This window comes from Rousettus aegyptiacus, unplaced genomic scaffold (assembly GCF_014176215.1).
Source record: "Rousettus aegyptiacus isolate mRouAeg1 unplaced genomic scaffold, mRouAeg1.p scaffold_m13_p_14, whole genome shotgun sequence".
In the NCBI taxonomy this organism is placed as follows: domain Eukaryota; kingdom Metazoa; phylum Chordata; class Mammalia; order Chiroptera; family Pteropodidae; genus Rousettus; species Rousettus aegyptiacus.
The window spans coordinates 59,182,370-59,196,001 of record NW_023416289.1 but is presented as its reverse complement, the minus strand read 5'-3'; the positions used below and the strand labels follow the sequence as shown (position 1 = coordinate 59,196,001).

General features: G+C 51.4%; 1 protein-coding gene and 2 long non-coding RNA genes across 3 annotated transcripts in view; 1 reads left to right on the top strand and 2 right to left on the bottom strand.

Moving 5' to 3' along the window:
- The window catches only part of ADAMTS17 (ADAM metallopeptidase with thrombospondin type 1 motif 17), a 194,812-nt gene that overhangs the window by 102,991 nt on the left and 78,189 nt on the right, over nucleotides 1-13,632 (top strand). The window contains exons 9-10 of the mRNA XM_036232032.1: nucleotides 2,272-2,412; nucleotides 4,168-4,318. Of these exons, the coding sequence (XP_036087925.1) occupies nucleotides 2,272-2,412; nucleotides 4,168-4,318 (292 nt within the window). The remainder of the gene's footprint in view (nucleotides 1-2,271; nucleotides 2,413-4,167; nucleotides 4,319-13,632) is intronic.
- LOC118611408 lies at nucleotides 1,906-4,237 on the bottom strand. Its single transcript, XR_004954358.1, has 2 exons — nucleotides 4,152-4,237; nucleotides 1,906-3,139 (listed from the first exon to the last, which is right to left on the bottom strand). It is a non-coding gene; the product is annotated as an uncharacterized LOC118611408 (long non-coding RNA).
- LOC118611407 lies at nucleotides 4,575-8,492 on the bottom strand. The gene is made up of 3 exons (XR_004954357.1): nucleotides 8,010-8,492; nucleotides 5,806-7,218; nucleotides 4,575-5,237 (listed from the first exon to the last, which is right to left on the bottom strand). It is a non-coding gene; the product is annotated as an uncharacterized LOC118611407 (long non-coding RNA).

Genomic DNA, 13,632 nt, shown 5'->3' with positions numbered 1-13,632 from the left:
TGGATAATGGATGTGGGTGGATGGCTATCGATATAAATAGGTAACAAGCAGGAAAAAAAGTAAAAACCTCAGTAACAGCACTGAAAAATGGGACTTATTTTATTCAGTTAAGAAACCATTGGAGATATATCAAAAATACTCCTCTTGGTCAGCTTTATCTGAGAATTTCTTGGTTCTTCATTGCCCCTAACTGGACGGATACCTCACATCAGGAGAACAATACTGACTAACCAGAGATGGTTTTCATTGTTCTGCTGAGCAAGCACCTTGTCACGGATCTGGGTACTCCGATTTTGGGGTGCTTTTCCCGGTATTAAATAGATAATTCATTCGATGAGCATTTACAGAGTGCTTGCTCTGCGCCAGTCACTGCTGGAGAAGCTGGGACAACAGGCTGCCCCGAGGGCATTCTGGGGGGCGAGGAGCCCATGGGAGACCCAGTGGGCCTGGGGGAGAGGCCTGAGCTGAGGGGGCTGTGGCCGACAGCATGCGGGTGACACCAGAGAAGTATTCTTTTGTGACATGATAGTAGACGGTCGATTAATTGACCAATTAACCAAAAAAAAAAAGGTTCAAGTCGGGAAACATAAGAAATTATTCTTAGGTGCCTTAAACATTTAGCTTTTAGCTTAAGCCATGAAAATGTTCATTTTTTCACCAGTGTGTGGTGGCGGGGAGTGGTAGCCTTTCTTTTGGGGGCGGGGGTGTCTGCCCGTTAGAATTCCACGCCACTGGCCTCACACAAACCACAGCTATGATGCAACGTGTTTGACATTCCAGGGGTTTTGTTTTGTTTTGTTTTTAGATCGGGAGGAATAAAAAAGACCCTTGTGAGGGGGTCCGGGGCCAGTTTGTATGATTTTTTTCCCGCTCTTTAACCGTTGTCTTACGCACACTGTTTTAGATGCTAGCCATGTCAGTGGTCACGAACACAGCTTTGCTTTTGTTCTCGTATTTCGTCACGTTAACACGACACGTGTTGACCGAAGTGATGTGTCACCAACACCAACAGGTTTGAAAATAAATGCAGTCGGCACTTCAGAAGCGACCTTCAGCCGATGGCAGCAGACCTGGGGTGGGGGGTCATTCAGGCACAGGGGTGCCAGGCGGCGAGTTTTACAAAGGACGGGGCCACATCGGCCGGTCCGACCCCCCGTGGTGGGGTGAAGGGGCCTCTGCGGGCAGAGCGTGGCGTGCGTGGCGTGCATGGCCTGCAGGGCGTGCAGGGCGGACGTGCCGGGCGCCTCCCCTCCACGAGGCACGAGGAGGAGCCGGCAAGCAGGGGGAGTGAAGGAGGCTGGCCAGGGACATGGGGACAGCTAGGAGAAGGTGATTCTAGGGAAGCATTTAAAACCTCTCTCGGCGACGACTTCTGTTTGGGTCGCCTCCTCCCCCAGACTGGCGATGCCTTGAGGTCAGGGGTGGCGCATTGTGTACCACCATCCTGTCCCCTGTCCATCGCCTGGCATTTGGGAAACCTCTGTTTTCGAATGACTGGAAGTGCGTGTTTTTATCCACTGGGCTGTTGACAGAGAGCGGTCATCTTCATGTCTCTCCCCTGGACATCACGGGTCAGCCAGCTGTGGGCCACCAGACCGTGTGCGTCCTGTGTGTCCGTTTGCCCTGTGGACAGCACATGTGTAAACCGCAGTCATTCACTGTCCAGCGCCTGGCGTGTGGCCAGTCACCGTGTCTAGACAGGCCTCAGTAGTTTATGAGGTACCACTGGGCAGGGAAGGTGACAGGTGTGGTCTTGGTGGGTCCAGGTGTAATGATGCGAGGGACTGGAAAGCCACATTTGTCATGGATCTGACGATTTGCACCCATGATACTCTGTACTTCAGAGTCTCGGATGGCTCCCACCAGCCCGTCACACATCGATTTCTCTTTAAGGCAACAAAATGCTTAGATGGTTAACGCGAGGATATTTTAGTGTTGAAAAGCAATCAACACTAATCACCAGAAACTTAGTTTAAAAACTACAGTATCACAATCAGTAACACTCGTTTATCCACTTACCATTGGTTACTTAGCAAATGCTATAGTGTCTGTTTGCTGTGACGATCCCCAGTCATTAAGCAAGCAAGTCATCACTCTGCCTGTCTCGTTATGAGCTCATGACTGTGGGTCATGAGCAGCAGAAACCAGGTGTCACCCCATGTCACCTTTTGCATTTCAGGTTTAAGCATAGGATGCTAGAACCTGGAACCAGAGATGAGAAGCCTGTAGCCTAAGGGTCCCTCTTTCTCTTTTTCCCCTTTCCTTGGCCAGCTTGGGGATGAACCACGACGATGACCACTCATCCTGTGCCGGCAGATCCCACATCATGTCGGGAGAGTGGGTGAAAGGCCGGAACCCCAGTGACCTCTCTTGGTCCTCCTGCAGTCGAGATGACCTCGAAAACTTCCTCAAGTAAGTCTTTGAATCCCTCCGTACAATCCGTGCAGTGGGAGGTGCTTCCAGAACACACAGTCACTGGAGGCTCGGCAGGCGTGGAATCCCTTCGGGAATTCCCAGCCGTCCTGGCGGGTGGTCACTACAGCAATCTGCAAATGGGACAGCTCCCTCCCACGCGCGCATCCGTCTAACGTCGGGTGCCCAGCTGGTCTTCGGAAATGCTTGTCGATTGAGTGACATATCAACACTGCGACCATGTCTTGCTCCCTGTTGTATTTCATTTTATTTTGACCATAAGTGGACAGTGCCCCATGGTCTCTGTAGAACAGGTATTGCCTCAGGACCCAGGTCGTGTCCACCGGTGGGACGCGTGTCGTCCGGGGAGCAGGGCTCGCTCACCTCCCTCCCGTGTCCTGTGTTTATCTCTGCCACTTTCTTTCCAGAATGTGCCCGCGCATTCTCAGGCTTCCGTGGAAGGACTGGCCGTCTGATTTTAGACCTTTGTCAAACAGGGTCTGCGCCCAGGTGTAATTGTGGGTCTCTTAGTGTCAGGACCTCAGGTTGGGCAGACAGACAGACATAACTTAGCCGTGTGCACCTGTCTACCCCATGGAGATGCAAGGGCATCAGTGAGTCTCACCTGCAATAGAGCTTTGCTGTCCAAACACACATCCAAGGGTCCAGGGAACAGCAAAAGTGCACTCTGTCTTCTGCCCTCATCCTGGGTCTTCTTTCATGTGTCCTGTGGATGGTGAAATTGGGTAAGCGGGCACCCGTGGCTTAAAAATGGACACATTAGTTTTAACATAGTCTCTTCCCTGCTGAGTCCTTATTGTCTCAGACTCTTAGGGAATGTTGCAAGCCGCTGGACGTTGTTTCATTTTACTCAGGGTCTGTGAAACAAGGCAGAGTGTTTCTGTTCGCTCACGTACACGGGACAGGCCAGTCCCTCTGCCTGTATAAGTGCTGTGTGTGTCTGTGTATGTGTGAGTGTGCGTGTGCGCCTGAGCCTGGGAGAGCTGGACTAGCATCAGCCCATGTGTGCTTAGGTGTGTGCAGCCCAAGATTCTTCAAGAATCTTGGCAAGAGGCTGGGTTTTGCTTCTCCTACCGTTTCAGGAATTGAAACATAAAAACACTTAATTTAAGACTTCAACCTTCTAATGGAGCTATAGCCTCCCATCCTCTGTCCAATTGTTCAGAGATAATATTCTCATCCTACTTGATATCTTGAAGTCCTTTGCAGAATCTGCCACCAGGGCTGACAGAAGGTGTGGTCAGGTGGGGCACTTGGCCCAGCCAGCCGCCATGGCCTGCCAGCCCCCGCCCCCGCCCCCAACAGAATCTGCAGAGTTGGAAATAACCACTTTGTTTTTATTTAAAATAAAGCAAAACAACCCTATCTTCTATTTTCTTTTTTAATTCATAGTAACTTTAACTCAAAGCCATATTCTAAGAAAATATCATAGGAATCTATTTCAAAGTCATTTTCTTCCATGAAAGCTCTCAAACCCCCCCAAGAAAAAGACACGAGCCTTCGTTGTTCCCAAGCCCTGTCCTGTGTGCTAAGCTCTCACTGCCTTCGGAGTGAAGGGATGCATTTGGCCATGTGGAAAAAGAGCAAAAAGCGAAAAAGCTCAGTCCACATGTTCGGTGCCTGGGTCGTCTTCCCATCAATAATTTGGAGCTGCATCCTTCTCACTGGCTAAAACTCAAAACAAAACCCCGGGCAATACCTTTGCAAGCTGACTTTACCTCTTGGCTGTTCCAGGTCGAAAGTCAGCACCTGCTTGCTGGTCACGGACCCCAGGAGCCAGCACGCGGTGCGCCTCCCTCACAAGCTGCCCGGGATGCACTACAGCGCCAGCGAGCAGTGCCAGATCCTGTTTGGTACCAACGCCACCTTCTGCAGAAACATGGAGGTAGGCCGCCGCGGGGGGCCAGCTGGGGAAGGGGCGTCTGGCTTCTGCCAGAAGACGCAGGTGTGCACACTTGGCGCACACTCGCACTCACACGTGCACACACACATATCCGCACACCCATTCACATGCACAGACCTGCATACACATATACCTTCGTGGGCATTTGCACAGGCGCGCGCGCGCGCGCACACACACACATGTGGGCAGTTTTGCAGGGCGATGCTTCAGAATTACTACTGACACCAAGAGCCCAATGTTGCGTTCTGTTTGATTTTTTAATCCAAAGGTATTTCCTTCTTTTTTTGTAGCCTAGTCTCAACATGAAAACTTCAGGACACTAGGGAGAAAAAGTTAACTCATCCTCTCTAGAAGAGAGATGTCACCTGATACCGAACTTGCGTACACACGGGAGAGAGTGATTTCTCGGGGGGTGGGGGTGGGGGCTGAAGGGCGGATGGGGAGAAACGGCCGCACACAGTCGCAAGGTTTTGACGTGGTATGTGCAGCAGCATAGTTTCACATGAAGGCGGTTAGAGATGGATAATAACTGTAAGTCAACCAGTAAAGAACAACAGAGCTGTAGCTAATAAGGCAGCAGGGGAGTGCGTTGCTTACCACTCTGATGTCTGAAGCACATGAGACTAGGTCGTGTAAGGATGGGTCGTAATGGCCTGTTAGTCAGTCGTTCATATTCCACCTCGCTAAGAACCGGATGCAGTTCACATTCTTAGGGTCCATGGCATATCCCATTTAGGTGTGGGTCTCCTTGAGGCCCCCATGGCCAGCCCATATCTCCAGATGGACAGCATTGTGTGACACCCACCAATGACGTCACGACATCTCACGGCGTCTCCAGTCGTTTCATAGGGAACCGTGATGCCACATTCTCAACAAAATTCTCTGAATCACGTGTGAATCCCTTTAGCAGGGGAAAAAAAAAATATATATATATATATATATATATACATAATTACTTACTAGACACTATGAGAGAGAGAGAGAATGACACTCCTAGCCAGGAATTTTAGGGGAATGAATAGCCTAAAGGCATTACAGCTTACAGCTCCAAAAATCTGGACGAGTTTCTTAAAAACCACAGTCGGGCATGGCCGTTAGGAATGCCGTTCACGTTCATGGTCAAGTCGTCGGCTTCCCCAAGACTGTTGCTGGGGAGAGGCCTCGGCTTACCTCGCTCTGCAGAGCCTTCTGGAAGCAGCTTATAAAAAACACCTATATGAACGAGGCAAGGGCCAAGGGCCGTATGCGCGTGCGTGAATCTTCTGTCTTAAAAGTTTCTAGAACGTTAAGCCCATTACAGAAAAGAAAATAATAATGAAATGTAGCAGAGGTTGGACACGGCCAAAGGAATAAAACCACGGAACACACATGTACAGAGGAGGCGGACTGTTTCTTTTTCTTTTTCTGGAGTACAAACCATGAAAACTGAGAAGAAACTGGATAGATTATGTTTTGAGAAAAACACTAACCACTGTGACGGCTGGTGGGCGAGGCTCTCCTTTTGCTGCTTGCTGCCTCTCGTGAGGGGCAAACGCGTATTCCTGGTAGAAGGCGGAGGCGTGCGGCCTTGGGGTCACGTTTTCTGTGGGTGCGTCTTTGTTGCTGTATGGAATCACGAGGGTCCAGGGTCGGTTTCAGAGGACTCGTGTGCAGGGATAGGAAAGAGATGACATCGAAACACAGGTCTCCTATAATTACGCATGCTGGCATCAGCCACAGCTGTCTTCGTGGCTTCTGTGCCCATCGCAAGATTAGAGGTCACGCATGACAGTGGTAGTCAGTGTCTCAAAATATCATTTACACTCACTACTACTTCAAAAGTATAGGGGCTAGCAGACCCAGGGGCAGATCTCGTTGTGTAACGCGTTGCCAAGGAACACACGTATTCCTGCATTACATATGTGTACCTCTTTCTGTATTTCGAATGATCCTTGAATTTGTTTCCATGTGTTTTACGATTAATTCTGCATTGACAGATATCACTTAAAAGGCTCAGAGTCCCCTCCAGAGACCTCCTAGCCGGGAGGCCAGGGGCTCGGTGCCAGGAGGTGGCAGGCCAGCATCTGCCCCTGCAGAAGTTCTGGCTTGCCACGGGCTATTAACCCTTCTTTAGGGAGAATTTCCGGTACAGACCTTCTTCCGACTCGACTTCCGTGTCTGTTCTTCTCTTGGCTCTCACCGTGTGTAGCCATTTTCAGACCAATCCAAATTAAAAGCCGTTTCCTTGCTCAAAGGTACAGAGTAAATAAACTGTAGGGAAAAAGGACCAAAAAAACCCAAAAACATTTCTACAGTTGTTTTGGGAGCAGCCCAGCCTCCAACATTAAAACCAGGTTCCTGCTTTCCTAAACATTTGCATACCAGAGAACCAAGAAAAGTTAAAAATACAGTCCATTTTCACTTCTACGGCTCTGGAGATCCCCACACCGTCACCATAGTGTCTTTCATGTCTTGTCTTCAGAATGCTGGTATTGTAAGGCTCGAAGCTGTCCATGGAAATATGAACTACCAAAAAAATTTGGCATCGGTAGCTGGCATTTATTGCAAAAGTTATTGGCAAATATAGCTGTCTCCTCTTTTAGCCAATGGTAATGTGATGTTTTTAATTCAATAAAGTGTTTCAAGAAAGTCCAAACCTAAAAGTTATAAACATCGGGTAGTAAATATTTATTAGAAAGGGGAAACGAACTTTACGCAATTAGTCCAATCCATCTTTTTTATGATTACAAGTTCCTCCTGTCTCTGTCAGCAGTCGCTGCAAAGCAAAGTCACGATTTAACAGGACGTTGAGGCTGCTTAAGCTCGGATGTTCTGCCAGGTGAAACAGGGTGCGAGGCCAGGAGTAGGTCTGACTCGTCAGCTGAAAGGAAGAATCTGCCGTCCTACGGGAGACAGAGCAAGGAGAGGGGACTCAGGCAGCCCCGACGACGACCGTGGACGGCGCCACAAGCCCTCACCCCTTCTCATGGCAACAGAAACACTTCTCTGTCCCCTCCCCCATCGCCTCGGTTCCCCGAGGCCCCCAGCGGAAAGGCGCCGTGTGAGGACCGCTCACCCGTTTACCCTCCCGGCCCCTCGCAGCGCGTCCCACCGCCCCCCGTTGCGCAGCCCAGCGCGGTGTGACAGCCCCACGAGGAGAGGGAGGCAGCGACAGGAGGTGACGCGCGCCGGCCCCGCCTCCCCCGTGGGCACGCGCCAGTGTGCCGCGTGCCGTGGCATTCGCAGTGGACCGAGCTGTGCGTTCTCTGCTTTTTTTTTTTTTTTTTTTTTTTAAGTGTGAAGTCCAGATGCTGGAAGCCAGTCGTTTGAGGGGGGGAGGCGAGAACGTCTGGACTGCTCGCTGGGAGGCGCTCGGGGTCTCGCGCCTCACGTTCCCTCCTTTGCTGGGCACCCCCTGATGCTGCCGGCCTCTCGGCAGAGCGCGGAGGCGCCGTCAGCTCGCACGGCGGTCAAGGCGATGGGGTCCTGACTCCGCCGGCCCTGGTCACGCCCCGCCTCTGCTGCTTGAGCATGTCACATAGTCTCTCTATGCCTCGATTTACTAATCTGCACCGTGAGCAGAATAATCGTACTTACACGTCAGGGGGTGGTCCCGAGGGTTAGGTAACAAACGAGTTAGCGCCCTCGGCACCGAGTAGGCACTCAGTGGCGGCGGCTAGCGCCCTTTCCTTACCATCTCTTTTCCTGGAGCCAGTGGGAGAGGAGGCGGTGCTCAGCGGACAGTCCCCTTGGTGGGTCTGCCTTCGCATTCCTCCTGGTACTCTGGGTGTCCGTAACCCCCTGGGAATTGCTCTCCCGCCTCCAGTCCCTAGGATGCAAAACCTCTTGCTGTCTTTTCCCACGGCAAGTGCCATGGGCATCTTGATGGGTAAAGGCTCCTGCGGTGTCCGGGACGCTTGGGGTGTCCGGATTCCACCTTGAACAACAGTGTTCTTTGATGGTGGTGGTTTCTAAACCTGGTGGGTCGTTGGGACCTGCTCCAGAGAATGTCGGAAGTTTCCATGCCCCACTTTAGATCTGCTGTGTTAGTCGCTGGGGAGTGGGTTTTAGGTGTGTCTTTCTATGCAGCTTCCCTGGGAGGCTCAGCTCAGCCCAGCCCAGCCCAGCGCAGCTCGGTTTGGGAACTGCAGATCTGAACGGAACCTGTCCCTTTAACGCCCGGGCACCTGGCCAGAGCGGCCGCCGGAAGCGGAAGCGGAGCGTGGCCCCGCCCCCTCGGGCAGCCGCTCGCCGCGGTAGGACGCTGGGTGGGCGCCAGGCGGGGAGCCGTCCCGCCTGCCACGGCCTCAGCTTCCTGCCCGGCAGCTGCAGCCTCCCTCGGAGCTGTGGGCCGTTGGCAGCAGACGGCCCCAATTTTCCAGAAGTGTTTGAACATTTCCAGGAGACTGCGCCCTCCGCTCTCCGGCTCTCTGCCAGTTGTGCCCTGTCCTCATTCCTTGTCCCTGCCTTGCCAGCTGGATGGCCGGGTGTCCCGCCGCCTCACCCAGCAGGACCCACCTCAGGTGTCCCCAGCCAGGTGACAGCCTCTGCAGTCTCCAGGAACATGGAAGGAGTGACCAACCCTGGGAACCTTCCAGAAGTGGGGCTGGCATGCTGGGCTGCGGGAAGGCTTCAAACTGCCAGTAGTATGTGTGGAAAATGTGGATGAGTAACTTTTTCGTCCAGCTCTTAGCATTTTATTCTACCTCCCCGTTGGCTTGCGTTATCAGCAACACATTTCTGAGGGTTTTCCTGTACCCAGCCCCTTCGCCGTTGCGTGGGATCGGAGCTGCTCTCCAAACACGTGCTGTGGCCAGCGAGGAGGAGGATCAAACCCCCTTCAGAGTCCATACAAGGGACGCCACCAGCTGAAGACGAGCAGCTGAGCCCTCACCACGTGGCTGCAAGTGTCTTCGGAGGAGTTCGCCCCTTCGCTGTGTTTGCAGCCCTCCAGCAAAGGAAGCTGGGCGCTGACCCGTTTGTGGGGTGGTGCCCTGGGGAACTCAGCGGCACAATGCACTTGACACGTGTGACGTTGGCCGTGAGGCCAGTGCGGTGACAAGCGCTGTCTGCCCTGGACCCGCGGCTTTCCACTGTGGTTTCAGGGCTTCTGCCTCAGCCCAGAGCCTTCGGCCTCCGCACACATTTGCCTCCTCGTTGGAAAAGTGGGGGAAAAAAAAAAAATAGAAAAAGCCACATCCTACCCGCCTCCTGCACATGTACATGTGAGAGTTCCTCTGTGTGTCTTCCATATCTGTCAGGTCCTCTTAATTTTTTGGAATAGTTTGTGCATTTCTATTATATTTTTCTGTCACCAATGCCACGCCCCTGCCCGTGTTCAGTGCTGTGTCTCTTCTCTGTCACGCTGCGTTCAGTGTGGTCTTCCTTAGTTATCTGATTTTATTTTCTCACATGTCTCAACCAAGTTCTCATAGTTCACATGTTACCTCCTTTGACCTGACCATGTTTTCCCACAGTTCTGGTGTATTTCCTTTTTTGCAAATAGAAGAAAAAAAAAAAGACAGTTACTATTTTTTATTTTTTTAGGAGTAAACTCACATATGCTTGCATGTTGTTTTGAGCGACCCATGACCATGTCATCTGGCGATTATTCTTCACCTGCTTATTCCCCCCGCCCCCATTTCTTCCATCTTAGTATAGATCCTGTGCTGATTTTTTCCCACTGTTCTTCACCTCTGAGTTATTCTTCGTCCAGCTAATTATGGGATCTTCATGTTGGAGAGAGCCAGGGATGTTTCCCAGCTGGCAGGGATCCTCCTTATGAGAGGTGTGTGTGTGTGTGCACGCGTGCATGTGTGTGTGCGCGTGCGTGTGAATGTGCACGCGTGCATGTGTGTGTGTGCATGGGCGTGTCTCAACCTACAGAAACTCCTCACCACACACAGTCTCTCTTTTTCCTGCTGTGAGGTATGACCTTCTACACATATGGTTTATCATCGTCATTTCCTTGTGCAGCTCTGATATTTCTGTTCTACCTCGTGAGAAGTGGGTCTAGAATCTCCCATTATAAATCTAAGGGTACGTCTTTCTTTTTTCTTTTCTGCCCCATTCTTTTTTTATTCCCCTGCTTCCTCTCTCCCTTCCTGTTTCCCTTCCTTCCTTCCTTCCTTCCTTCCTCTCTTTCTCTCTCTCTCTCTCTTTCTTTCTCTGCCTCTCTTTAAAGAATTTTATGGAAGTATTATATGCATCCAGAAAAGTGCACAAATCACAAGTTTAGACCTTGATTAGTTTCTATAAATTATGGAAGTATAATATGCATCCAGAAAAATGCACAAATCACAAGTTTAGACCTTGATTAGTTTTTATAAATTAAACACACCTGTGTAACCACCAAATGGGCCAAGAGCCAGGATGAGAATCTTGGTGAGTGACTTCCCAGCCCTGAGCTTCTGACTTAGTTCAGGGTCCTTGACTTCTGCAAACATCTGCCTCTTCATTGGAAAAGTGGAAAAAAATAGAGAAAGCTCCATCCTTCTTGCCTCTTACAGCCGTCGTGAGCCTCAGGATGACAGATGTCAGAGCTCTTTGTCATTTGTAAAGCATGACACAGATGCCAGCTATCTGTCTAGAAGGCATCACAGTGACAGGTGTTCATACAGCCCACCCTGTCTGTCCCGTTGTGAAAAAGAATCAGAAGGGCGATTTGTGGCTTGGGCACATAGCACAGCGCCGGCGGCTGAGCTTGGGTCAGAGGCTGTAGCTCTAAAGTCACCTTTTCCGCTCATCCTCATCTTTGTTTTTATGCAAAACAAGGTAACCACCATCCTGACTCCCACCACTATAATTTTCCCTTGTTTGTGAATGTCACGTAAAGAGAATCTCATAGTATTGCATTGTTCTACTAGGCCACAATTTATCTGTTTTACTGTTGATGGGCGTTCGGGTTGTTTTCAGCTTCGGGACTCATACAGATGCTATTGTCGTGAACGTTGACTGCCTGGGGTGGGCGTGTACGCACATTTCTGCTGGACGTACAACTAGGAGAGAAGTGGCTGGGGGTCAGAATGTGCACGTCGTCAGCCTCAGCGAATACTGCCGTGGCGTCTCCCGGAGTGGGCGCAGCGGGTTAGAACGCCATCAGCTCGAGCGAGTTCCGCACACGCCACATCCTCGCCAGCACTTGGCAGTCGCCGTCTCCTTCCTTCTCTCTGGTGGGCGTGTCGAAGTGCCTCATGGTGACTTTCATGTGCCTTCCCCGATGACTGGAGAAGTGGAGCACTTGTTCTTATGTTTATTGGCCATCTTATATGTTTCGATATTCTCTTTGGTGAAGTATTTCTTCGGGTCTCTTGTGGTGCATTTTTCTACTGGTCTTTTTCTTAATTGAGCTGTGAGATAGGGGCGTGTGTGTGTGTGTGTGTGTGTGTGTATGCATACATGTGTGTATGTATATACACACCCTAGATGTTGGCTCTTTGTATTGCAAATCTCTCTCCCATGTATTGCAAGTATAATCTCTCTCTCACAATTATCCTTTGAGAAACAGAGTCCTTCATTTTAACATAGTATACTTCATTAACTTTTCCCTTTATAGTTAGCATTTTCTGTGTTCTGTTTAAGCAATCTTGGCCCGGCCTCACGCTCCTTTGCTTTGATGATCAGGAAAGTTTTATGGGAGAGCACTGTCTATAAAGCGCATAATAAAGAGTTTACGGCACCTTCTTCCTCTCTCTCCTGAAGGGCTAGTTATGTCCCCCTGATCCCGAGCACTCCTACCCCATAAACTCACCTCCTGGGTCAGCCTCGTCTCTGGAGCACGTGCCCATACGCTGACACCACACCCCCGAAGAGCTCTGGGGTCCGAGTGTGTGGGATCAAACGTTTAACGAGGTGCCGTCAGGCTTTACGGGCCCAGCTGCGCCGTGCTCGGGGCTCTGCTCTTTCCACCATTCCGTCGAGGGGTGACCGGTAATGGGAACACAGGGGCTCTTCCGAACCCAAAGGCACAATAATTCCACTTGCATCGTCAACTTTTTTTCAGGGCACAGAGCAGCTCTGACATTCTTGCAAAATGAGAAAGAGCTGTGGGCTTCGCGAAGCGCCTCGACAAAGCCCCTCCAGCCCTGCGGTCCTGCCCCTTTTCTCCAGCGTGGAAGCGTTCTCTGAATTTAGACAGCACAGTCGCATGTCTCTTCTGTGCAGATGTTTGAGATTACTTGGAACAGTGACCTCGAAACCGAGCACGGCACACACCCTTGGCGAGCCCCGCTCTCACTGTCCTGAGCTGTGCACGGGGACCTTTGACCCACATCCTGCTCCAAGTGCCCCCACGGGGTCCCCAGCCAAGCCCTACAGGGTGACATCTCCCCACTCCAGTTCAGGCTTTTTTTGTGTGTGCTTGATTTTTTGCTTTGATAGGGTTTGGCGTCATGGACATACTGCGTCTTTAAAAGAGCCTTAAGTCCTTCTGGTCTCAATTTTCAGACCGCGAGGCGAGGATTTGGGTGCAAGTAGTTTATCTGGGAAGTGATCCCAGGAAGCACTGTGAGGGGGCAGGGAAGGAGGGGGCGGGAGTCGGAAGAGGTGCACAGATGGGCGGGGGTCCTCCCACGGGGGCTCTCAGAGACACGCGTGGAACTTGCCTCGGAGCCGCTACGCTCAGCGCCCGTCCCTCGTGGTCCAGCAGGGAGACTCAGGAGGTCAAGGAGGACGCGGCTACGTCTGCTTCCGTCATTTTCACGCCTTGTCTCATTCTGAGCACTTTGTCCCCATCCAGGTTTCCTATTAATACATGGGAGTCTGTATTTTTTAATGCCTATTTCTGCTTCAGTGGAATTATTTTAATTGCGTGTGTGTGCATGTTCAGAAATCCTCTGGGGAAAATACTGTAAGAAATGACACACGGCTCAGCTGAGCTAGAAGACAGGCAGCCACAGAGGGGACTGAAGTTTGTCCCTTTAGCCCCAGGGTGCACCCTGGGCTCTTTCGCACCCTTGGGGCCACCATTCTGGGTCTGGGTAACGTCCCCTCCAGCCTCAGCAGAAGAGCTGCTGCTTCCAGCAAATCACCGCGGAGCAGGCCTGGCCGGTGAGATGCTGTACAACCCGTGGGCGCCTGCCTTGTCCCTTCTACCTTCCCACGTTAGGTGGAAGGCACCTGTTCACTAGTGGCTCCCGGCCTGCGCCGCGCACCAGACACCTGAACGCTGGACCTGCCCAACTGACTGCCCGGGACACAGGCCCTCCCCGGAGAAACGCACAGAATTTTGTTGAGCTAAATGGACCGGTCGAAATGATGGCCCTGTATTTTTGTTTGTTTGTTCATTTGTTCGTTTTGACATCCAGAGTCACGACCCT